We start from the raw sequence: 25905 nt of genomic DNA on the forward strand, positions 1-25905 counted from the left end.
GAATTCATGTGCTCTACATTCCATTCCATGGCAGACCCGCTGGAGTACCCTCTTCCCGAATACATATTTAATAGAAAGAGCTTAGACGTGATGGGGCAGCCTAAGAGGAATGGGCAGGCTGCGAGGGGAGGCGCGTGGGTATTTAAGCTGATTTAGGAACCTTTGTCTACCGTTCCGCAGAAGCTAATTAGATGAACATGAATCTTTAAATGATCAGACTAGACAACGGAAGTCAAAATGTTGTGTATCCTTAACGATTTTTCTTAAAGCTCACAGTAAATTTGTGAACATATTGCCTTCCCAACAACAACGGAATAAAATATTCATTAGATTTTACTAGAACTTGAAAATGTACTCAAGTTTAAATTGCGCAAATAAAATTCATGGGAAATCCTTAGGAGTTATTTTATTTCTAATCTCACACTCGCTCAATTGAATTCGGCTTAATTTATACAATTTGGGGTATGCGTGTATGTTTTTGTTTGCCTCAACATAAATCTTAACAAAGCTAACAGACATGCCAACAACAAATGCTGCTAACCATTTGTCAATTTTAAATACATTTATTGTGTTTGCATGGCTGTCTAGTCACCATACAGCAGCAACAATTGAAAGAAAAAGCAACAATAATTTAATAACCCACAAAAGCCCGCTCCCGCTACCGCTCAGACCAATAGACATTCGAAGTCGTTTCCCTTGTTGGCCGAGTGTTCTGTCTATGTATGTATTATTCAAATTCAATTATAAAAATACGTAATAAATAAGAAATTTGTATATGGAAGGGAGATAAGAGAGATAAAGCCCGAAGGAGCTACCAACCATTTATTTGGGCTGTTAATACTCTGAAAAGTGATACAGGGTTTTATATATTTTAAGCTATTGTTTTATGAAGACATAATGCGTATAAATAATTTTTAAGATTTTTAAAAATTTTATGTTGTATTAAAATGATAAGTATATGGACATCATGGCGTAAACATAACGTAGGCCTAAATATTACGTATACGTAGTTTTTTTATGTTCCTTAATTATTATTATTATTTTATTATTTAATTATTATTATTTATTTGTTAAAAATTATTTTTTATAGAGTTTTGATTTTTAATCCAATTAAGCTACATATTTGAAGGTAACATGGCGTATACGTAATGTGAACCAAAAATTACGTATACGCATAGTATTCCAAAGTTTCTTGGCAAAGTAGACATACCCTTTTTTGGGCAAGTCACAAAAAAACGTGCAGCAAATAGCAAGAGAAGCAAAACCGAAAAGGAATATTTATTATTTGAAAAATACCTTGAGGCCGTGGCAAACTTCGGGAGTTCATAAATAACATGCGGTCCAAAAATGAACAAAATCAAGCGAAAAATGCACAGGGCAGCAAACAGAAATTTGATAAGCGATAAGGAGCGGGCCCCCGAGGCCAACCATACAAATAATAATATTAGCAATAATAGTAATCAATGTGTAGTGTAAATAATAAATAACATTCAGTCGCTGCCACAGACGGTGGCGGTGCCGCTGGGCCTCAGAAAATGCCAATAAATTGATAAAAGATGATGAGGCGACGGTCGGTCCTCGATGTTGGATGGCTGGATATTTGGGTCCTTCGGTGGTTAGAGGACGGCTAGAGGTTTGGGTGGATGAGCGTTTGAGCGTTTGGATGGCCCATGAGCGATTAGCCCCGGCACGCAACAGCCGTGAAGAGTGCTTACAAAGGTCAAAGGGAAACCCCACAAAACACAAACACACTCGGCGAGATAGAAAGCATAAACAACATAAATTTATTTGCTGTTAGCCTAATGTTATTTATACCTTTCAATTACAATAACAGCAGGAATTGGTGGTGCTTGGTGCTGGGTGCGGGGTGTGGGGAGCGGGTGTCGCTGGAAAAGTAAATAATAAACCATGACCCATCAGCAATCAGCCAGAAAAGGGGCTGCCCCCATCCCCTGTCTCATCACTATCAAAAGTAATGCGTGCGCATAAATAACTTGTCCATCTCCCCTGCTCCCGTCTCTCCCTTTCTCCCCAATCCCAGCCAACCCGCCCCCTCACCTTTGACCCGCAAAAGGTGTGAATATTAAGCCGAAGGCAGGGGCACCGCCAGTTCCCAAAAATTTACGGTTGCCCGTAAAAGTTTCGCTCCAGTCATAACTCAAATTCATGCCTCCCAGGGGAAAGGGCCGCGCCGTTGCCAACTCATTTGATTTTGGCGCCCGCCTTTGTCACTCCTCCAGCTCCAGCATGAGCTCCATCTCCATCTCTGAGAAACAACCGACAAATGAGGCAGCCAACCGCAGCAATATAATTCGGCAAATCTAGGGATGCAAAACGACATTAACACGCCGCGGCGCTAAGCAGCGAACCGCCAAGTCTGGGGAGGATTCTCATCCCGAAAATGTGGCGGATCAATCATTCGCGGCAACCTTTTCCGAGCCACTCTAAACCCTTTCTAACCCCGCTAATCTCAACCTTAAACGTCAAAGAAAACTCAGATTTCATCCCAAACATTTAAATAGCCTCTAATGCCATAAAATATTACGTTTCCTTAATTTATGTAAACGAGAAAGCATAAAATTAAATAATATCGTATATTCTATATTTTCTTAAGTTGTCATCCTTCAAAAGATTATTTTCCAACCCTGATTCCTAACCGCAATGAACAAAAGGCCAACCCTTTAAAGCTCTAATGATGTAATTAAAGATTGGCGAATTCTAAATTCGTCATTAATTGTGTGGTGCCGCTTACAAATTCCCACCGACCACCACTCTCAGTCCTTCTATCTGTCCGTCCGAGTATCCTTTCGTACTGCTGGGTGTCCTACTGACTGACTCCTGTGTTGGAATAAGGACGAGGACTGATTGAGCGTCGGATACGTCTGGACAATTGATAAAATGTGATAAACGCGCAGTAGTGGAAGACAAATGAATGCCAGGTTTGTGCATTAGCACGTGTCCAGGACAAAGCAGGATACACTGAAGAAAACAGTTCATTAAGAACTTTAATGTTAGAGAACTTGAAAAAGATCTGTAAACTAGACTGTTTTTGATTCGAACTTTTAAGTACAATTTTGTTAACTGTGTAGCAGAGAATGTAAGTCCTGAGGTGACTCGAGGCAGCCAGCCAACAAATTGAATTTATGGCCAGGACTAAGCGTTTTGGGTGTCAGCCTGGTTAGGCCTGATTCATTTGCCAGATATAGCCGCCCGGGTTGGGGGCTGCTGCTGCTCAAGTGCTGCTTTTAATTTCCGACTCAAGCAGTTGGCGATTTTCAGGCCCTGCGGCCTACAAACAATTTCGAGCAATTTGCCTAAAAGTGGGCAGCCAGGTGGGCGGGGAAATGAATGGCGAGCCAGTCTATCTGGGAGCATGCATCTAAATGAACTTTGCGTGCTGCCCAGAGGTAGAGAGAGAGAGATGGAGGGGTCAGAGAAAGAGACAGATGCAATGAGATACAGGGCGTCAGTGTCAGAGCCCCCGGGGACAGCAGGCAACTCTCACATTGATATGATAAAAATTTAGCAACGTGAATAATTTATAATTGCCACGCAAGCACTAAAAGATCTTACCTCACACTTAAAAAGATCTAGAAAATAAGTGTAGATTTTTGTTATCCAATATAAGTACTTTTAAAGGACCTTATAGGCTATAAGTTACAGCTTTCTGATGCCAAGTAAAAGATATAATTGAAACTAAAACAATATAATAAAAAGATAGTAAAACGTTTATCTCAGTGTACAATCACCACGCAGGCAATATGCAAATTCGTGAATTTTTGATGTGTTATCAAAATCATTTTTTTATGCTTATTGTTTTTATTTATTTATCACATTCACTCGGTATTCTCAGTTTACCGCGTTGAAATCGGTTTGCATACTTCAGGAAACGCCTACGAGAGCGTTTTCCTTTTTTGATTTTTCCCGAATTGAATGTGGCAGGAAGAGTGGGGGTGGGAGCTTGCCACTGTTTGCAATAGTTCCTGCAAAATAAAATAACAAAATCCGAAATTCAGGACGCAGAGGCGTACTTCAAGTGCCATCAAATGTCAGAAAACTATAAAAAGTATCGCATATTCCATGGCAAATCATAAAAAGTATAAAAAACCAACTCGAATATGGCATATGGTATTTTTTTACAGGCAGATACAGAGGAAAAGTGGAGCTACGTGAAGAGGGAAATTCAATTCAATTTGAAAACTATATCATATTATTGATTTAAGCTATATTTAAGAGATTTTTATTAGAAGTGATAACAATTAAAATAAATCCAAGAAGCTGTTTTTTTAGTGAGTGTTAAGCTGAGCAAATAATAATTACGCTAATGAAATTAATTAAATAGAGTTTTCCCATAAAACTAAAGCATATTGAGTTGTCATCATTGTTGATCGAACTTTTCCGGGATTTTCCCTCCTGCCAAGTTAAGCCATCTTAGGCCAAACAATTTCTAAGGGAAATTCTGAAGCAACTCGATATGAAGTATGAGGAAGTGGGGGGATTCCAGTAAGTTCGCCATCTTGAAATCGACATTAGCGGAATTAAAAGTTTCCCATGCGGTGGAAATCCTGATAAAAAAAAAGTTTCATGCTTCCGCTTTATTAAGCGCATAAGAATAAAACAAAGACGGAAGAACGGAAGAAACTTTCATTTCAACATTATAATTAATAATCCGACTAGCAGCTCTATTTCAGGAATTTTTATTGTTAATATTCCCATCCCACAAAATATCCCATCCAAGAAAGCCATTTCCATTTAAGCTGCTTTACAAATGGCAATTATTATCTTTCTATTATGCAGATTAATGCAGTGCTGCTATCAACATGGCCACAAATCACTGAAACCGCTTTAATGCAATTCAATTAATTCAGTTTCAAATCTAATTGGAGATATCAGTTTTGGTGTCAAAATAAGCCAAAGCGAAAATGAAAACAAAAGCAAAAACAAAAACACAAACAATAACAATAACAAAGACACAATGACAGCAAAACGGAAATAAAAACAGAAACAAAAACAAAAGCAAATTGCAAAAGGCAGATGATGATAAACCGTTTGGGTGGTGAGGTGGTGGGGTGGTGGCGTAGTGGGGTGAATGTGTGACGTCATTACGTAATCAAATCAAATAACAATTTGTACTTTGTTAAATTTCTTGTCGCCATCGATTGCTGTCGATGGCTGTCTTCACTTGGACGAGAAATGCAAATTTCTTGTATTTTGCTTGTATTTATTTATTTGTTGTTTTTGTTTCTTTTATTATTTGTCGAGCGGTTGTTTGTCGCTTTTGTGGCTTATTGTTTTTGCTTTTCGGTGTTACTGGGCTTTATTACGTGACAACTTTGAATTAGTCGCTGCTCTTTGGATTTGGACTTCGATTGTTTGTGTTTTTGGTCCCTTCTCTTTCTATTCAAGCTTGCTGACCCTTTCTATTGCTCTGTCTAGCACTGTGTGTGTGGCGCAAAATTACTCGGTGTCGCATTTTTATTACCCACCTGACACATACATAAAGTCTGGCTGTGGGCTGCCATAGGTTAAAGTGGGTTAAGGTGATGGGGTGGCCAGGGAAATGTGGCAATTATGCAGTCCACTTTTAGAATCAGTCCTTCCAGAGCTAAGAGCTAAGATCATAGGAGATATTGTAAGGGGAAGTCCCGAAAACCACTCGTATTTCAAAGATCTCTAATCCCACCTCCTTTAACCCCAACACTCTCAATTAACTGAACAATTTCGTAATCAAAACTTAATTTGCTGCCTAAGTGGGAAATGCATCTAAATTTGAGCTATCGCGATGAAATGTGTTAAGGGCCAACTACAACCGGCGTTGTTGTTATGCTAATTACGACGGAAAACTAATTTCGCCTAATTAATGATGAGCGATTAAAATTGATTGTCAAATAAGCCCCGCCCCGGTGGAGATTAGGCATTCCGGATTAACAGTTCCAGATTCCAGCTGCCTAATTGGACTCCCAAGAAAGTGCAACCCGAGTTGCAGGTTGCCAGTTGCTAGTTGCAAGGTGTCACATATCAAAATCATACGACAATGGGGCAGCCGGGCCAGACAAACAAATTTGAAATCCAGAGACAGAGTGGCAGACACTCAGTTGCAGAGAGTGGCAGGCTACTCACTGCAACAAAAATCTTTTAATCTCTAATAGCTATCACTAAAATTTAAATTATTATATATAATAATATATAATAGAATTAGATTTATTGCCAAAATTTGCTTTTATTTTGATGATTTATTTTGGCTCCTCAGTATATTTTTCTCAGTGCCTTTGTTGAAAAGTCAGTCCAAATGGCAAAAGACAACTGAATTGACTTTGAACGTTTTCGAAATGCTCCGTGTTGGGCCTGCTTTTGGGGTAGCGGGGGAGGGGCAGCGGAAGTGGCAGGTGCGGAGGCGGGGGCGGGGGCTGGTGGCACGTTGAAATCAATTTTGCGAAATTTATTACATTTAAACGTTTAGCGCCAACGTGAACCTGACCAACGACAACTTAAATGTTGTAAAGCCAAAGAGTGATACTTAAGTTTAAGGCTCTTTTCTTAATACTCTATTTTTAAATATTATTTATTATAAAATTTAATAGAAGTATTAGCAGTAGTAGTATTTATTGTTTTATAGAAAATATAAAAATCTAGGCTATTGTGACATTTTTATTGAAATAATTCCTATTCATTCCATTAAACCCTTCCTTCAAAAATATTAAATACTAAATAAAAGTTTTTTAATACCAAATTACCGTAGCTAATATAACCTGGCCCGAATAAAGTGAATTTAATTTCTTATAGGCCATTCCACTAATCATGGAGAGCCGTTGCCCATAGCTCTTGGCCACCTCTTCGGCCTTAAATCACGAGAGCGCCCAGTCGAGCTTAGACTAGGTGTGATCGGAGAGATTAAGCCGTGTGTGATCAGAGAGATCAGAGAGATTAGGCCTGGTTTGATGGCTGAGATTAGGTCTTAATAACGGCTGGGGAGTGGGGCAGGAGGAGGTGCAATGCTCGGGATTTGTTTACATGCGACGGATTGCGTGGCGGCTGCCCAACATTCGGCGTTATTTAGTTTTTATTTTTTTCGCAAATTGTGAATAAATTAAAGTGTCGCTGCTTGTCTGGCTGGCTGTTTTTGGCCGTTTGGGCCCATGGGCTTGGGAGCCGGGTTCAGTTACCAATTTCGTGTGCAGCCGTTCGGTCTGAGTGCGGCATGGCGTGGATACTCTGAGCAAATAGCGATCGAACGGAACTATAGTCACACCCGGCCAGTCAAATCCCAGCTCAGTCCAAAATGTGTGCACAGTGGAGTGGATCGTCGGTGGCGGTGGTGGTGGTGGTGGTGGTGCTAGTGATGCTATCCATGCCACTGGGCAGTGAAAGTGCCAAGCTCCCGGCCCGCAAGCATCCCGCTGGAGTGGATTTCTTTGAGCACGAATTCACCAGCATTGCAGCAGGTTTGTCCCGTGCCAAGTTGATTTTTACTTAGTTATGAAGGTAATTCCCTTTACAGACGAGTATGATCCCTATGGACCGGATATCGGGGATGACGACCTGGGAATCGACGATCCCGAGACCATGCCCCGCCTGTTCCAAGGAGATATCGCCATCGATCCGTACACCTACATCACTCTGCGACTGGGGGTGAATCCCATGAGACACCCGAAGCGCCTTTGGCCGAATGGAACGATTCCCTTCGAGATCAGTCCGCGTTACTTGAACCAGGAGCGGGAAGCCATAGTCCAGGCCCTAAAAACCTTCAACTCGCTGACCTGCGTGCGCTTTATTCCCTACGACGGAGAAGTGGAGGACTACTTGCTGATCGAGCCGCCCGAGGAAGGACCTCAAGGATGCTGGTCCTACGTGGGCAAGCGGGGTGGCGAGCAGGTGGTGTCCCTGCAGAGGCCCGACGAAACCAGCGCCCACTGTTTCAGCAGCGAGGGAAGGATAATGCACGAGCTGATGCACGCCATCGGAATATATCACGAGCAATCGCGAGCCGATCGGGACAACTTTGTGAAGATCCACTGGGAGAACATAGTGCCCCGATTCCGTAAGAACTTCAAGTTGGTGTCGAAAAAGAAGGGAAAGTACGCCTTCGACTACGACTACAACTCAGTGATGCACTACGGCGAGTTCTACTTCAGCAAGCGGAAAGGTGAGAAGCCGACCATGACCCCTTTGCAGCCGGGAGTTAGGATCGGTCAGCGGAAAACCATCAGCAAGATCGACTGCCTCAAGATCAACGAGCTCTACGGATGTTTGCAGGGCAGGAGGGCCAAAATGTACCGCAGTTTCTGTCATCTGCTCGGTTTGTAACGTGGATCCCCTTAAATATTTTATATAAATCACATTGATTTGTTATTTAATAACTTTATATGTAGAATTTAATAAATTATCGACTTTTACGACTCAAATTTTTTTGTGAAGCTTAACTCAATCCCTTCACATTCTTTTTGAAAGTCTCTGTCGTTTCCCGGCGCTTCCTATACAAACAAGGGAACATTCAAGAAGATTCTAATATATCATATTAGTTGAAGCATAAAAATAAGCTGCCATTGCAATAACTATATTTATTCCTGCTCATGAAAATGTCATTATTTAAATATATAACTTTACCGCCAAACAAACAGTGCTGCCAATACCAACGAAGGGCAGTGTTGTATAACGAAAGAATTTCAGTAGAAGTTTAGACAGGATCGTACCTTTCCCGGTTCATACCTTCTTCCCGATTGAGGGAGTAAAAATAAAGAAGGTAACTGGCGAACGGTTTATTTTTCTTCTTAACATTTTCTAAATCCCACATTTTATGGACCATTTATTATCAAATGTAAAATTTTTTGGAAGCAAGTTCAGCAAGCAGGATTTTTCTGACAGACAGCTTTTGAGTTCGAAATAGCACAACCTTGCTTTATGCCAAAATAATTTTATGCCAAAAATTACGGCTAATGAATATAAAGTATCTGTAAATAAAACAATTAATTTTTAAAACCCTCTAATATCTAGACAAGTTTGGCGCTCAGGTGCAATCCCGATATTAGTGTGACCAAACGAAATTTATGTACGATATGTTGCAAAAACAATACGATATTTTTGTGGGATATCGATATTGCCCCGATTATCGGCATCCCTAATTCGCAAGTGTTTTCTTTTTTTTCAAACGAGAACGAGAGGTTAGGTAAGACACGGGCCACGGCGCGCTGCCGGAAAAGAAACGACCGCGTTGGGATAAAACTGCATTGCTAAGCAGCAGCATGCTAAAAATTGTGCAATATATTGCCCAGCCAAAATCGGCTGCCTGCAGCTGGCGCAATCTGCTATTGATTTCTCCGCATCCGATTTCACGATTAGAGAAATGTGTAACCCAACGTCGCCATTTTCTTTTCTCCAGCGGTAGCAGCGCTTCTTCTTCAACGCTCTGCAGAGAACAACGCCAACAGTTCCACGGGAGTGCCAGGAATCGGACTATATATCCGCTATATCCATTTTCAGGAGTGTTCACCCAATCGCAGCGTGCGTTTCAAAACAGTTCTGATTCGAGTCCAGATTCTCTTCCGACGGCAGAGCAGACTAGAAGAAAAACGCTTTTCTCCGATCCAGACGACAAAGAGAATTTCAAAATTGCAGGAATAATGTGAGTAATATTTTGAAAATCTATCTATAATGGGTTATGAAATGTGGTTTTTAGTTCGACGCCATTTTCTCACCCTCGGTGTGTTTTTTTTTTCTGTACACCTCTGTACGTAAGCGAGTGAGGTGATGAGTAATTAGTGGAAGCAGGGCGGAAAAGAGAGAGGGAGAAAAGTTGAAAAAACACATGGTCCGCTAAATTTTGACATTTTGGGCTTTTATTTCGCTTCTTGTGTAGTTTTTTTTTTGTTGTTGTTTAGGGAAAGCAACAAGAACAACTGGCAGTCGTAAAAAGAATTTGCTTGATTTGTGAAACGTGTCTTTGCTTCGTTTGCTTTTTTATAGCGTTTTAATTTGTCTGTATGCCCAAAACACGAACACGCGCACACCTACATACAAGCCCACCATTTAGTATATATATATACGTATAATTCTGATATCTGCGTGTGTATGTATATGTTTGCCTGTTGACGGCGACTGCGACGGCGGCTTTTTCGCGTGCTACGACCGCATGTATAACAGTTTCGTGATGTGTAGAACAGTCGGCGGCTGTCACTGGCTATTGCTGTCCCCCTCACTCACTGGCATGCCACTGTCTCGTGTCTCATGTCTCGCTCACACGAGGTTCCCCGAGATATCGCGATGTTTCCAGTACTTCCCAGGAAATTAACTCCATAGGGTGTACATGAAAGTGGGTACAGGGGTTAGAAATGGCTTTCTAACCGTTAACAGCTGCTTACATTGATTAAACACAACAATAAATTACAGAGCACTTTTATATTCTTCAAATAAATATTAATTATTGTCATAACTCTTATATAATAAGCTGAAACTATTTATTCTTTAATTATACATTTATTTTGTATATTTTTCTATAAAATAAAATATCTCCTCCATTTCCTCTTTTTTTCTCTTCGCATAAACGCCCCCATTAGTTTAAAATGTCAAAAGACACCAATTGATTATGATGGGGAGTAGCTCGTCTTTTTGCATGTCAAACAGCGACAGGTAGACACACAGCCAGTCAAAGGTGCCCAGCGCAGGGCAGGGCAGGGCCCCCCTCTGATCCGCCCCGCCATGCTCGGGACAAGACATTTGGCTGTCTCATAAACGTTCGGAGCGTTCCGTTTCCGCTCCGCTTCGCTAGTTGGGGCCCCGAAAGCTAGCGTGCCTGCCGCTGGGCCTACAAACAAACAGACAAGCATTTTTCGGGGAATGGGGCTTCCTTGACAAGCTAGAGGGGATTGGGGGCCCCCAATAGTGTTGCCAACTACGAGGGAGCTTCAGGGAAATCATGGGTTAAGTTAGTTTAGGTTTAATATCATTTTTAGATGTTATTTTTATACAAAAAGTATAAGTTAAGCAAGCTATTAAATCAATCAAATTTATTATAAAAAGAGCCATCTATTATCTACTTCTAAACTAACTATAACTTGCCCCACTGCACCTTGATTAATGCCAGTGCCATAAACACTGTGCTTTGTACGCGGGGTTGTTTAGTTGAGCAGTTTAGTGCCTGTTGGGGGGCGGAGCGAAAGGGGTGGGGCATGGCTGACATAGCAGTAGCACTAGCAGTAGATGGTATCAGTTTAGTGAACAGAAGTTACCCTGCTCGAGTTGCATGTTGTTGTCAATCAAATTTGCCTTACTGTTTGTACTATTCGAAATTTATTTAATTTCCCTAACACGCAATTAGTTTTATTTAAGTTTATTGCGGTTGTAGCACAGAACTCCATGTCAGCTGTTTAGCAGCGCCGAAAGAGCGAAGAGTTGCAGGTGCCTTCTGAGTGAGTGGCCCAGTCAGTTGATATCCAAGTCCCAACTAGCAGACGTCTATCTATCGGTCTAGAGCGCGCCAGCATGCGAGCAAAGTAAGCCAAGAAGCTCCCCTATTTTCTCCGCCAAAGAAATACTTAAGAAAAGAAAATGCAGCTGTCGCGGCCCTGCCAAAATAAAAATGAAAGTCTAGTTAAATTATTTTTTAAATTGTTGAAGGCCAAGAGAGACAACCTTGTTTGGTTGAAATACTGAACTGAAAGTTAAGGAAAAAAAATCTATAAAAGTGCGCAGCGCAGAAGTAATCTCATTGGAAGATAAGAATTGATTTAACAAATGTGCAGCAACGGATCTCCAATGCAGATAACAGAGCCCTTAAATAGGCCACTTTTTGTAATCTATTTGACTCGATCTTCGATTGAGACTGAGAGACAGACTAGGAAGTGAAGAAAATAGGCACTTTTTCTCCTTTGAAGTTAAATTTAATCCTAAACTGTTTCAATTTTTAATTAGAAATAATTAGACTGAAACTTGAATAGAAAACGAAGCTGCACTGAAAAAAAGAATTCTTTTCTTGAGCCTTCTTTTCTAATCTCCAGAATAATTTCAAAAATATTTCTTACTTATTTTGATTTTACTTGCACTTTCCAGGGCACCCCACGATCGCGACTTTGGTCACAATGCGCGAGGAGGTCGCGGCGATCGCGGCAACGATGATCGGCGAGGAGGCGGCGGCGGTGGAGGTGGCGGCGGCAACCGCTTTGGAGGCGGTGGTGGCGGCGGCGGAGGCGACTATCATGGAGTTCGCAACGGGCGCATCGAGAAGCGTCGGGATGACCGCGGAGGTGGCGGCCGTTTCGGCGGCGGCGGTGGATTCGGAGGCGACCGCCGAGGTGGCGGCAGCCAGGATCTGCCAATGCGCCCCGTCGACTTCTCCAACCTGGCCCCGTTCAAGAAGAACTTCTACCAGGAGCACCCCAACGTGGCATCACGCTCGCCCTACGAAGTGCAGAGGTACCGCGACGAGCACGAGATCACCGTACGCGGACAGGCGCAGAACCCCATCCAAGACTTCACGGAGGTCCATCTGCCCGACTACGTGATGAAGGAGATCCGCCGTCAGGGATACAAGGCTCCGACCGCCATCCAGGCACAGGGCTGGCCCATCGCCATGAGCGGCTCCAACTTCGTGGGCATCGCCAAGACCGGCTCGGGCAAGACTCTGGGCTACATTCTGCCGGCCATCGTCCACATCAACAACCAGCAGCCTCTGCAGCGCGGCGACGGACCCATCGCCCTGGTGCTGGCCCCCACTCGGGAGCTGGCCCAGCAGATCCAGCAGGTGGCCACCGAGTTCGGCTCGTCGTCGTATGTGCGCAACACCTGCGTCTTCGGAGGGGCTCCCAAGGGCAGCCAGATGAGGGATCTGCAGCGCGGCTGCGAGATCGTCATCGCCACTCCTGGACGACTAATTGATTTCCTATCGGCTGGGTCCACCAACCTGAAGCGCTGCACCTATCTGGTCCTGGACGAGGCCGATCGCATGTTGGACATGGGCTTCGAGCCCCAGATCAGGAAGATCGTCTCACAGATCCGGCCGGACAGGCAGACCCTCATGTGGAGCGCCACCTGGCCCAAGGAAGTGAAGCAGCTGGCCGAGGACTTCTTGGGCAACTACATCCAGATCAACATCGGATCGTTGGAGCTCTCCGCCAACCACAACATCCGCCAGGTGGTGGAGGTTTGCGACGAATTCAGCAAGGAGGAGAAGTAAGTGGAGGGAGTAGTCTCGGATCTAACTCGGAGGAACTAATTGTTTCATTTGCTAACCAGATTGAAGAGCCTCTTGTCGGACATCTATGACACCAGCGAAAATCCCGGCAAGATCATCATCTTCGTGGAGACCAAGCGCCGCGTAGACAACCTCGTGCGCTTCATCCGGAGCTTCGGCGTGCGCTGCGGAGCTATCCATGGCGACAAGTCGCAGTCCGAGCGCGACTTTGTGCTCCGCGAGTTCCGTTCCGGCAAGTCCAACATCCTGGTGGCCACCGACGTGGCAGCCCGAGGCCTGGGTAAGTTCTTCCGTGTGTTTGGAACGAGTAGTCTGTAGTGTACTGCGGCCAGATGAAGGAGTGTAGTGGAGGGGCCTAGTGTCGTTGAGTTCAAGTACGCATCCCAGACCATTGCTTTCATACCATCCCGCCCCCAGCCACTCTGCACCATCTAACCCACCATTGTCACACGAACCCCCTCACCCTCACCCACACCCTCGCCCTTGCTAGATGACCTCCGAACCCACTCCCGCCCACAATCCCCTCCATAACCACCCCACCACCGACATGTTTCTGCGATATGTCTAACCAGCATTTTAGTGAGCGCGCCAACTCAGATACCAATTCAGTTCTTAGATCTAAGCCGAAATGCCAAACTTGAATAATTAACTTGAACTTTACCCCCCACCCCTGACCTGCCCCCGCCCACCACACCCACACCCCTCAACCCTGTCCAACCCTTGCTAAAAAAAAAAAAAAAAACGAAAAAATGTATGCGATTTGTGTGCATTCCGTACCTGTACACCTGTACCTGTACCTGTACACTTTTTGGTCTTTGTGCGTGTCTCTCTCTCTGCCTCTTTCTCTCTCTCTTCCCTCTCTCTCTCTCTCTCTCTCTCTCTCTTTCTTGTTTCTTTCTCGTTTACAGAGGCCGGTTGTGGTAGTATGATGGGGAGGATAGTGAACGAGCAGCGACCATTGCAGACACTCGTTACTTGAGCGACTTTTGCCAACATCAGAAATGATCAGAGTATGATGACGTACGCAGCAACACCAACATGTGTGTGTGTGTGTGTGTTGTGTATTTGAGATTTGGGCAAAAGGACCGATGAAAGTTACAGTTCAGACGGTCGAGCGAGCGAGCGTCGTCGAACGACGAATATCCCCAACATCATGCGTCCTATATGTGGCCTCTGCAGTCCCCGATTTTGTTGAGAAAGAAGTTTGGGAAATGTGTTATATGCGACCTGTGACCTGCGACCTACAACCAACCAACCAACCAACCAACCAATCAACCAACAACAACAACAACAACTGAACCGTGCCATCAGAGAGCCAGCTTTGCTCAGCAGTGGAGGAAAGGAAAAGGCGAGGCGCGGCGTGCTCCAACAGCCAGGCAATTAAGTGGAAATGGTGGCCCAACAAGAAAGCACAAGCAATTGGATATGCACCACCCAACAACCAAGCCCAATAGAGCAGCAAAAGCAATCAATGCGTGCGCACAAGTTGCACATTTTCACACCCATTACACTACACTATAATACACTCCAAAGATGTACTATGTTATGCTTGCCCTGCCCGGCCGGAGGAGGATCTGGAGGCTGGATGTATGTGGCGAGGATGCTGATGCTGCTGCTGCTACTGCTACTGCTGCTAAGTGCGTCCACCGCTTCTTTTTGAAACTGAGCCACCACCCAAAACACCAAAACCAGTGCCTGCGTTTGCGCCGCCGCGTTCGAATATCCGAATATGTATAGCCCACTGCTCCTGGACGAAGAGGCGGCCCGCTTGTTGTTGTTAAAAAAAAAAACCCTTCAAAACCAAATATTATTTGAAATGTTATGGTATGCTGGTCGCTAACGGGTCTCTCCTCTAAGTGGTCTCATCTACAAAATGGTCCGAAAGTGAGAAGAGTGCTTAGTCAGTGGCGCACGCGGCTCAATGCAACAAACTCTCCGCTTCGCCCGAGCTCGAGCGATCGATATCGACATCAGATCGCAATTGCAATAGATATTTCCTATAATTCTGGGGAGAGTTTGGACCACGAGCTGCGCGCCGCCAATCACAGATTTTGATTGAGAGAAAAATTGAGTCAAACAATTTTATAGCACCAAGAAGGTAACGTACATTTTGAAACATTTTCTTTTTTCTCCAAAAAAAAATAACAAAACAACCAAAAAATAATTACCCAAAAAACAAAAACCTATATAGACATATAGACTCGAAAAAAAGTATGCTAGTAACGTAATTAAAATGTTAAAACAAAAAAAAAAGACAAGTGTGTTCAAAGTGTTCAAAATATCTCGGGAATTACGCTTAAAATTGTTGCAAGCGACTGTGCACAGCGGATAAATCATTTGGCAATTTGAAAACGTATATTTAGTTGTAAACTATCTTAACCCCTAGTAGCTAAGGCCTTGACCGGCTCGAGACTAATATTTAACCATCTGTTTTTACTGGGACATCTGCAGATGTGGACGGCATTAAGTATGTCATCAACTTCGACTACCCGCAAAACAGCGAGGACTACATTCATCGCATAGGACGCACAGGACGATCCAACACTAAGGGCACCTCCTTCGCCTTCTTCACCAAGAACAATGCCAAGCAGGCCAAGGCGCTGGTCGATGTGCTCAGAGAGGCTAATCAGGTGGGTTTTACCCTAATCCTTGGTCAGGTGAAGAATTTTAATTACTAATATCTGTTTATCGTTTAGGAAATCAATCCTGCCCTGGAGAATCTGGCCCGCAACTCGCGCTACGACGGCGGCGGCGGACGATCCCGCTATGGAGGCGGCGGTGGCGGTCGCTTCGGCGGCGGCGGCTTCAAGAAGGGCAGCCTGAGCAACGGACGCGGCTTCGGCGGTGGCGGCGGCGGCGGTGGTGGCGAAAACAGGCACTCGCGCTTTGACTAAAGTGAAGCCCAAGCCGCTGAGCAGTAATAGAAGCTATAGAAACAGGAGATTCAGTAGCTAAACTAAACCGCGCTAGCCCCTAAGTTAAACTAAGTTCTTAGCCTAAGTTTTCGTACAACTTTCACCTAACCGCTGCCGGTTATTCTCAGATTTTAATTCTGACTTCAAAGAACCCCCCCTCCCACAAAAAGAACTCGAACATAGCACGTTTATGTTTAAATGATTTGTAAACTGCTATCGATATCGATTTGACGCTGCACCAGGTGGTCGGCAATTTCCAATTTTCAACTGAAAACATCAAAAACACTCTTTACTTAACCGCAAAAACAATTTTTAAATATGATGTGATAATTTCTTAATTTAATGCAACCGTATCACTAACGTAAAAGCAACACAAGAAAACAAAAGATATGTAGCGCGAGTATGAAGTATGAAGTATGAAAGGTGTAGTAAAGGAAAAAGAGAAAGAAGAAAGGAGAAAGGATGTGTAAGGATCATTCCCGTCTGTCCCGTCTTGATGACAATGAACAAAGGCTGACGAGCGACCTTTGTTTGATAAATAAATATTTCAATTAACTTTTGGAAAATTAACTTTTTGGATACCTTTTATGGCTCAAACTAAAAACTGAAATGGAAGGAAACCACAGGAAACACAAACACATTAAATACAAAAGAACCTCTGTATGTACAAGAGAATTTCTCATTTCAATTTAATTTTTCTGAAAAAAATAAACGTGTTTATACCTAAAAACCAATATATTCTTCTCATTGTGTATTAAATTCTTTGAAAAGGAATTCTTTTGCCCGATAAGGTGCCGGGGCCAGGGCATAAAATAATCGTAATTGCTCGGAATATTTTTGCAGACACCATTAGGTACGGGATTTTGACGCCTTGGAAGTGTGCCAATAGCCTGCCCTTCCTCCGTCAGGGGATGGGAGGGTCATAAAAGCTGGGTTGGTATGGAGTACACAGTAGAGTGGACCACTGGGAGAAAAAAAGGATGAAAGGAGCATCTTGAAAGGGGTTTATATATTGATTATTTTAGTTTTTAAATCATAAGTTGGAAATCGTGTTTGAAAGAAATACGACGAAATCTTACCGTGTCTTGAGACACCACATTTAGACGCAATGAAGCTAATTCAACTACGACCCTGGCCAGATCCGTGCCTTCGGTGACCCCGCCTGCTGTTCTCCGAAGAGGGCTCACACTCCTTGTGACAAGTTAGTTTGCAGCACCACTTACCCCATTTACACGATGGCCAAAGTTGGGGGCCGATGCTCCGGGCCAGATAATGACGCTTCTGGGGACGTGGATGTGGTCGGATTGGTGGCCCTGCGATTCGGGGGGCTGATGGGGGCCGTCGCGTTCTTGCGGTTGCGGTGGAGCTGCAAAGGAAGTCATTTGTTAAATTGCTCGAATTGGGCAATGCACTGCCTCTTGGAGGGGGGCGCGGTAGACTGCGAGTGGTGCTATGATTGGGCGATATGTTAAACCGAAACTGGAAACTTTGAGGAAATTTGTTATCAAGTTTTGGGGCAAAAGTTTGCTCTGGTCAGTTTCAAGGAAGTGTTCCTGCCATGATTCCAGTATTAAGCCATAAACCGGTTTAGTTCCTATAGCTTAGTCTTAGATAGTACACACATCATCTAATCTTTTGTTATTATTTAAGGTTTGGATTACAATACTCCCTGCTTCGTGGCGCTAGCCTCGGGAGGAGCATTAAGGAGCCACACAACATTGGCTCCACGCACTCGTCGCATTCGCAACTGCCGGCAAAGTGCCTCCGGCGCACACACCTCGCTGCACCCACTTCCAGCTCCACACACGCCGCATTCCACTCTCGACATTAGGGACTTTAGCTGCTCTAGCGTTAGGTTCTTTGGCTCATTTTCATTCTTATCCCCTAGCTTACACTGCAAGTAAAGGATATTGAGTCCTGTGACCTGTAATGTGGTTTGGGAGATACTCCAAGAACTTGGAGGTAAGGTAAATAGGTCTCTAAAATATCCCCAGCATTGCACTAATAATTAAAAAAAAATAAAAATCATATTGAAGAAATGTCTGGTAAATGCATTTTTCCGAGTGTTCCCCACAACCCACTGCCAAAAATTACCGTCGAGCCGCTCGAGCAAGGCCACTTAACCGAGAACGAAGCAGGTCACTTACTTTGCTGTGCGCGCACTCGGATTACAAAGGGGATGCCACCAGCATAAATTCATTAAATTTGCCTAATTTCGTTTTGCCAGACGCACTGGCACAGACACACTCACTGGTACCCATATATGAAGGACCAAACCTACATACGAAGGACTTCTACATTACAGACACATGGAACACTCCCACCCGGAGCTCGACAATTGCCGGAAAGCTATGGAAATGAATGAGGGTCGGGAACGAGGCAAGACAACCAGTTGAAATTCATTGATTGTATTTACAACACCCATGACACTGGATTTGCCCCGCCCACCCACTCCACTTGCCCCTCAACCAGCTCCCCCGCAACCCGCCACCCGCACACGCACACGCACGTTGCTTTTGGTAATTTGACGCGTTATCACTTGTGTTGAGTTTGTTATCATTAAACTGGCGGCGCCGGCTGATGTACTTAAGCCAAATCAAAACTCAAGCCGCTGGCGGGTGAACCCTGCTGAATCTGAATCTGAGAATCCGAGAAACCGAACACCGAGGAAACGGGATGCTGTGCTCCGGAGGGGCTGTGCTCTGCTCAGGTTCATAAAATCCACGCCCATTAACCGCCGCCCCCGCACATTAGGGGCGCCCTAACTAACAGCCAGGCAGGCAGGGCCGCTTGTTTTTGACAACTTGGGCATAATAAGACATTAACTTCATGCACATCAAATACTTTATTTATGGGCGTCTGTGGTGAGGGGTACACTCGGGAAAAAGTCTATGAAGGGAGTAAGAAATGAAACTATAGGATTCCAGGTTATCAGAGATATACTTAATGTATTAGTCTATCAGATTTCTCTCAGTGCAACCGCTTATATCTGTCTGTATGAGCCTTGGCTTTGCTTCCTTGGGTACTTCAAAAGAAGGCGACGGTGAGTGCCACGCCCTGCCCAGCACGAAGATCCAAGGAAGCCGCCTTGAGTCTCGCTGGCATGCTCATAATTTCAGCCCTGGTCCCGCATTTCATTGCCAATGGTCCCCGCCCCATCCTGGCCTACGCTTGCTTGATTTTTAATTTCGGTTTTCCTGGGCCTCCCCTCCCAGCCTGCCATCGCCCATCGCCCATCTCACACCCTACTCTCCTCCTCAACGGTTGCCGTGGCCCACGCTGCCTGTTTATTTACCATAGCTGCCTGTTTGGCAAATTAAGTGCAATTGCTTGAATTTAATTTCATGCAAATAAAAGTTTTGATTAGACGCCACGCAATCCCCTCTTGATCATCCCCCGCTCCCCGCGGGGCAGCGGAGGGTGATGCCCCGACACATGTCCGTAATTAGGCACTTGGGCGTGCATGTGTTCGGGCCGCTCTCGTCGGCACAGCCTACGTGTCGGCCCAAGTGGCGTATGCGTAATATAAAACGGAGCTCATGAAATCCCAAAAATAAGTGTCTAAAGATACTCGCAGACATACGTACGTACATGCGGGCAATATAAACTATACGAGCTGTAATAAAATATGGCGAATTCTCTACGTATGATTTAATTTTGGCGAATTTTCAAACCCTCAATTGTACAAACTCGTAAATAAATCTGACACAAGTTGAATCCTTAAAAGGTTAAAACTTCGGATGCAATAAAAACCGAAAAATGACAAAGGATTCCCGGGATAATTCTCCCATCGACCTCTTCCCTTAAAGTCCCTCAAATACGCACACAAATTATTAAAGACCCAAAATAATTAATAAAGTTTACCCCGACCTCTCAAACGTCAAATTAAATTTGTCGCTCTGAAAGGGAACGAGGTCGACTTCCCCATAGAGATAGAGAGTTCATCCTATGCTATTTATTTGGCCCGAAAACTTGCAACAATTTTTGTCATATTTCTGGGCCGCCACTCTCGGCACGGCGCATAATTCAATAATGTGCGGGTGGAGGCCTGCCGCATGCCGTTCCCTTATTCCGTGTCCATGGTGCAAGCCCGATGTCTGCATAATGATGTCGCAGCACATTACATATTATGTAAATACAAAATTCAATTGTTTAAGCATTTAGCAGGCTGCATAATTTATTAAAATGGCACACCTGACGCACGCCGGCTGCTGGCAGAAACAAAGGATGAGCCAGTTTTGGGGCTACACAATAAAAATATAGACTCCCAAAAGGATCACTGAGCTTAGACGTTAATGAATGATTAAATTGGTAGTATGTCAAATAAAGTTAATTATCAGAGAGTAGTGAGTATCGTGGAAAATCGAATCCCACTTAGAATCCAATTAAACTTAGTACTTGAATTTCTTAAAGTGTACGACAAAGGCGGAAAGGAATCTGGGAAATGGGGAATGGGTAACGGACGATGTGCGATGATGCTGCGTGATGGCTGCTGAAGCCTGTTCCCATCATGCTGACGTCTATTGGCTTTCGCCGTGTGTACACGGGACGTATGAGGCGTTGTCGTTGTCGCAGCATGACAGGAATATAAACAGAAGGCACGAGGCGGCCGATCCTGCTGCTTTTGCTGCTCCCAAGGTGGAGCAGATGAGGGCCAGAGCGAAGGCAAAGGCTGGAGAATGCAGGGACTGCATGCGGCGATGAAATTGATTTTTAAACAGGCAACGCCAGGACGCGTAGCTTATGTCGTTAGCAAATCATAAAAGTGCGACCGCTGCTACTTGTTCTCCAGCTCCTGCTCCTGCTGCTGCTGCTCCTCCTTCGCTTAATAGTTGTTGTTTTGTCATCGCATAATGAGGAAAGTGCTGGGGTTCCGCCTGCTGCTGCTGCCGTTACTGGTCCTGCTCCTGCCTGTGCTATCAAGGATACGGATGCGGATGCTGGTCGCCCCCGGAGCAGCGGGGTGGCACTGCAGCTGACATTAAGTAAGATGGATGGCGTTGACGGTGCGTGCAGCATTTAGCGCTGATCCCTTTGACTCAATATTGATGCCAGCGACGGCGCCTTGGGGCAAAATTCAATTTGACTCACCGATGACTTTGGTCAACTTCATTCTCGCTCAACTTTTAATGGAGCGCACCCAATGGCTTGATGATCCGTATTATGTAATTTTCCCCCCACAAAGGTTTTTACCAAAATTCCAAAATTATGAGGCATTAGTCTTTAAACTACGAGTTATTTAATAATATATTCTGTTGCTGATTAATGAAAAAATAAAGAAGTGTACAGTTCTTTTTTTATATAAAGGTGTTTTAGGAGTATATTTTTGTACTTATTGAATCTTTTTTTTCTAAAGTGCACCCAAAAATCTAGCTTGCTGCTAAATTAGCTTTGCAAATATCCCACAACAACTTTGCGGTTTCTTTTGGCAATGTCGTTAGCCAACTGATTTTCCATATTAAAGATGCAGTCAAGTGGTCTGTCCTTCGGAGCTCCATTGTTGCTGGACGCGTGTTTTTATGCAAGATTTATTGCTATTTAAACGACGCATAATGTGTCCTGGCTGATGCTGCTGCGAGTCCTGCCAGACACACCCACACCCGGGCCCAGAAACATACTAACAGGCCCGTAAATATATGCGAGCTGTGTGTGCAAACAGCAAGCCACACTTCTTGACAACGTGTTCAAGTGGTCCTGTGCTCCTGCGCCTCCTTCGCCTCCTGCCCCACTTCACCCAGCTCAGACCACCACCCGTGCAATATTTTATTTACATTTTTCACTCGTCGTCTGCCTTAGCACATCCTGTTGTTGCTGCTACTTCTGTGGCTATTACACTAAAACATCAGTCTTGTAAGAAAAAAAAATGATTCTTGTATTTAAGAAATCAATAAAATATATTTAAATTATTATTTAAAGGTAACTGAGTCCATTGTGATTTTTTATTTTAAAATTCAAATGAGAACCCTTTCTTTAAGTGATTTGTTGGTGCCACTGCCTTGGCAGAATCCTTTTTGTTGCCCTCCTGCTGTTTGCTTTTACTTCTCCTGTTGCCTTTTCCTTTTCCTTTCGAGCCCTTTCCCTGCATTCGTTTTATTTGCATTTTTGTTTCATTTTTCTAATGAGCTGTAATTTCTTCTTTTATTTGCAGTGAGCTGTAATGAGCTGTAATTTCTTCTATCTATTTCACAAACAATAAACAGCAAACGGGGGGCGCACTCAACGGGGTGTGTGGGTTTTCCTGAGGTGTGAAAAACACTTCTAATATGCAAATGGCTTTCTTTCTCCTTTCGCCCTGCTGCCACTGAACCGGCTGTCTGTCAGGGGGCCAGGGCCAGCGCCGGCTCACAAGCTCGTGTTCGGGCCAAGGCCAAGTTGGTGAAAATTGTAATTACAATTGTAATTGCATTCCAATCAGAGGGCAGACCCACAGACGGTCGGATGAGATTCCCTGGCACGTGTGTACACACCTGTCCGACCTATTGGAGATGTCAAGCCACAGTACGAGGGCCGAGTGAACCACAGCTAATTAACCCTTGCTTGGGTTCTAGTTCTTTAATTTGAAGTAATCCCCTTATATTCTTTTATTAATTTGAAAGCAAGAAATATTGGTCATCCGCAAGAGAAAATTCACAAAGAAATTCAAATATAAAAGCTTACCTCTAAATGACTTAACTAGTAATAAAAATACTTTGTTCATTCTCAAAATATTCCTCAAATGGGTGCTTACGTCTTCAAAAGCCTTCAAAAATCTCCTCGTTCTCAAAATACTTGAAATTCTAGCCGGCAAGGTCAGTAAAGTTTGAATTATTTAATTTGTTTGATTCTCCCGCTTTGCGGCCTTGCTCAGATTTTCTTTGTTATCTAACACAAATTATCTGCATTGCAATTTGTTATGCAGAAATTCAATTTGCTTAACATTTCATTGGCAGCAACTTCTGGCGGTGCAGCCCCCGGGCGGTGGCTTTGGTATAGCGTTTTGCTTTGTGGTGCTCGAGATTCCACCCGCTCCGGCTTGGAGCTCAGAGCTTCCAGCTCTCAGCTCTCAGATCTTAGAATGGCCTCCAGTTAGCAAGCAGAAGCCACTGGATCTGCTTGACTGGCTCGACGGGCTTGGTTGCCTGGCTTTTGGCTTGCCGGGTTGGGATGTTGGAGGTCGCAGGACGGTTGGCTGGTTGGTCGGATGGCCTCGCCTCAGTTAGGCAACACCCAGTCAGTCGACTCGGTCGACTACTCCATTAGCCTTTGGAGTGTAAAATTGTGCAAACAATTTCAATTATCCCAGAAGACGCGTTGCAGACTGCTTGTCTGGGTGCACTCAAGGAAAAATGATACAAAATTTATTTAGAAATATTTAAACTTTGAGTGTCTTTATTTTTAGACATAAACTAAAAGCCCAAAGTATTTTCTAAATTATGAAACCTGTGCGCCCAGACCAAAATCAATTATACATTTTTAATGAAATAAAAACATAAGAATTTGGCATTCATTGCTGCAGTAGTGCCTACTCTTTATTTTGAATTTATTAAATTTTCTATTCCTATGTTTTTTAAAACGGTAAGACAATTTCTTTCAGTTTTCGTGGACGGAATGTGGCTATGAAACAAGATGACAGGGAGCAAAAAAGAAAATATGTATGTAATAATAAGGCCAGCGAAAACAAGCATTTTAATAGCCGCGGACTCTGGCTTGTCTCTCCTTGGTCTCCCCACGCCCTCCCCACGAAAAGGCTTTAGCTTTTTTCGCAGTCTGCTATTGCGAAATTGGAGCAACTAAAATTTAGCGCCGCAATTGACTTCAAGTCGGGGCTCGGACCTCCGATTCGGATACTGATTCGGATGCGGACTTGGGCTGTGGCTGGGATCTTGGCCGAAAATTTAATAAAGCAGCTCCAACTGGATTTGGAGCAGAAGGAGCGGCCGCCAAATTGGGCCAACCAACTTGGAGTGAACTTTAAGCAGGGCACACACAAATTGCAAGCTTATGGCCAATGAATGCAAGACGTTGCATCAGTCTGCCAAAAAAGTACAAGTACAAGATGCCGGACCAAAAGTATCTGAATCGGAGGAAGGCAACACGGAGGAGGAAACTGCAGAGCCGGAAATTGGCGGCCGCCATTGGCTTTAAAGACTCGGATGACTTGGACTTTTGCCGGTCACTTTTTGTTCATACATACGAATATACAAAGAGTTTTTCCTCTTGCCAGCTGGCGGGGTTTTCATTCAATCATCCATTTATTTTTTTTGACCATTTTCCAAGACAACTTGGTGGTCACGATTTAGCTCATTGAGGAAAAGAGAAAGGCGAACAGATAGAGTGAGAGGGCGGGAGTAGTGCGCTAAGAAAAAAAATTCTTTCAGCCGGAAGCGGAGAGATAACATTGTGTGTTTGTTTGTGTGTGAGCCAGTCTGGCGCTTGTATATAAATGCAAGTAATGCGGAAAATATGAAAAATGTTTGGCATGTAATAAAGGAAGAAGAGAAAATAACAACAACGATAGGAGCGGAAACAGGAAGAAAAGCCCTCCACAAATATAAGAAAATATTCAGTGCAAATAATAAAAGACCATTACAAAGTGGCATGCGTTATAATTGAAAATAAATATGACAATGGAGAGTGTACCTCGAGGATGAAGAAAATGGAAGAAAGCGGCAAGGAAAAGTTAACTGAAAACAAATAGCCCAGTAACTAATTGATGACTGGCTGATCCTAGTTTTCTTTCCCTAGATTTTTTCAAGATGAAGACTAATCCCATAGATAAACATTGCCAAATCATGCTGCCAAATAGTAAACTTCAACTTTCGGGTAAAGAAATCAGATAACGTTGGTTTTTAAAACGTCATTTCGTTGTTTATAAATCCTGGGTGCAAATTACTTAATTTTGTAGACTGATTCTCCATCAATCTGCATCAAAATCCAGGAACAAAATATTTTTTAGATTTTTTCTCAACTTTTGTGGGGGATATCCTTCAAAATGTGGAAAATGCATGGGAGGGAAAATATAGCACCCAGCCAAGGCCATATCTTTGCCAATACTTATCCGATTCTTAAGCGGAGTACCTTAAACGATTTGTAGATCGATTCTCCATCAATCTACATCAAAATCCAGGAACAAGATATTTTTTAAATTTTTCTCAACTTTTGTGGGGGATATTCTTAAAAATGTGGAAAATGCATGAGAAGGAAAATATAGCTCCCAGCCAAGGCCATATCTTTGCCAATACTTATCCGATTCTTAAGCGGAGTACCTTAAACGATTTGTAGATCGATTCTCCATCAATCTACATTAAAATCCAGGAACAAAATATTTTTTAGATTTTTTCTCAACTTTTGTGGGGGATATTCTTCAAAATGTGAAAAATGCATGGGAAGGAAAATATAGCTCCCAGCCAAGGCCATATCTTTGCCAATACTTATCCGATTCTTAAGCGGAGTACCTTAAACGATTTGTAGATCGATTCTCCATCAATCTACATTAAAATCCAGGAACAAAATATTTTTTAGATTTTTTCTCAACTTTTGTGGGGGATATCCTTCAAAATGTGGAAAATGCATGGGAAGGAAAATATAGCTCCCAGCCAAGGCCATATCTTTGCCAATACTTATCCGATTCTTAAGCGGAGTACCTTAAACGATTTGTAGATCGATTCTCCATCAATCTACATTAAAATCCAGGAACAAAATATTTTTTAGATTTTTTCTCAACTTTTGTGGGGGATATTCTTCAAAATGTGAAAAATGCATGGGAAGGAAAATATAGCTCCCAGCCAAGGCCACATCTTTGCCAATACTTATCCGATTCTTAAGCGG

The 25905-nt window shown here is 43.6% G+C and overlaps 2 protein-coding genes across 4 annotated transcripts; both read left to right on the forward strand.

Moving 5' to 3' along the window:
- The first annotated feature begins 7115 nt into the window (after window positions 1-7115).
- Window positions 7116-8424, forward strand: LOC6501404 (hatching enzyme 1.2). Its single transcript, XM_032449896.2, has 2 exons — window positions 7116-7442; window positions 7499-8424. Exons 1-2 carry the CDS (start codon window positions 7280-7282, stop codon window positions 8302-8304), a joined length of 969 nt encoding a protein of 322 aa, XP_032305787.1. The 5' UTR covers window positions 7116-7279; the 3' UTR covers window positions 8305-8424.
- A 637-nt stretch (window positions 8425-9061) lies between these two features.
- Window positions 9062-16832, forward strand: LOC6501405 (ATP-dependent RNA helicase p62). 3 transcript variants are annotated; one of them, XR_006506894.1, is made up of 7 exons: window positions 9062-9163; window positions 9377-9619; window positions 11323-11486; window positions 12043-13161; window positions 13225-13463; window positions 14092-15281; window positions 15635-15814. XR_006506894.1 is itself a non-coding variant. In XM_001955147.4 (5 exons), exons 1-5 carry the CDS (start codon window positions 9240-9242, stop codon window positions 16075-16077), a joined length of 2115 nt encoding a protein of 704 aa, XP_001955183.1. In that variant the 5' UTR covers window positions 9176-9239; the 3' UTR covers window positions 16078-16832. The 3 variants fall into 3 exon arrangements, 2 of the variants coding, with proteins under 2 accessions (XP_001955183.1, XP_014767024.1); XM_001955147.4 differs by lacking the exons at window positions 9062-9163; window positions 11323-11486; window positions 14092-15281 and adding an exon at window positions 15880-16832 and having other exon boundaries at window positions 9176-9619; window positions 15635-15813; XM_014911538.3 differs by lacking the exons at window positions 9062-9163; window positions 9377-9619; window positions 14092-15281 and adding an exon at window positions 15880-16832 and having other exon boundaries at window positions 15635-15813.
- The last annotated feature ends 9073 nt before the right edge of the window (window positions 16833-25905 follow it).

The sequence above is a fragment of the Drosophila ananassae genome, chromosome 2L, assembly GCF_017639315.1.
Source record: "Drosophila ananassae strain 14024-0371.13 chromosome 2L, ASM1763931v2, whole genome shotgun sequence".
NCBI lineage: Eukaryota > Metazoa > Arthropoda > Insecta > Diptera > Drosophilidae > Drosophila > Drosophila ananassae.

Excerpts from the sequence above, each read along its gene's own strand:
- LOC6501404 (XM_032449896.2), top strand. The coding sequence starts at position 7,280 with ATGTGTGCACAGTGGAGTGGATCGTCGGTGGCGGTGGTGGTGGTGGTG. Across the intron at positions 7,443-7,498 it reads ATTCACCAGCATTGCAGCAG|ACGAGTATGATCCCTATGGA; the intron begins GTTTGTCCCGTG and ends TTCCCTTTACAG.
- LOC6501405 (XM_001955147.4), top strand. The coding sequence starts at position 9,240 with ATGCTAAAAATTGTGCAATATATTGCCCAGCCAAAATCGGCTGCCTGC. Across the intron at positions 9,620-12,042 it reads TTCAAAATTGCAGGAATAAT|GGCACCCCACGATCGCGACT; the intron begins GTGAGTAATATT and ends TGCACTTTCCAG. Across the intron at positions 13,464-15,634 it reads CGTGGCAGCCCGAGGCCTGG|ATGTGGACGGCATTAAGTAT; the intron begins GTAAGTTCTTCC and ends GGACATCTGCAG.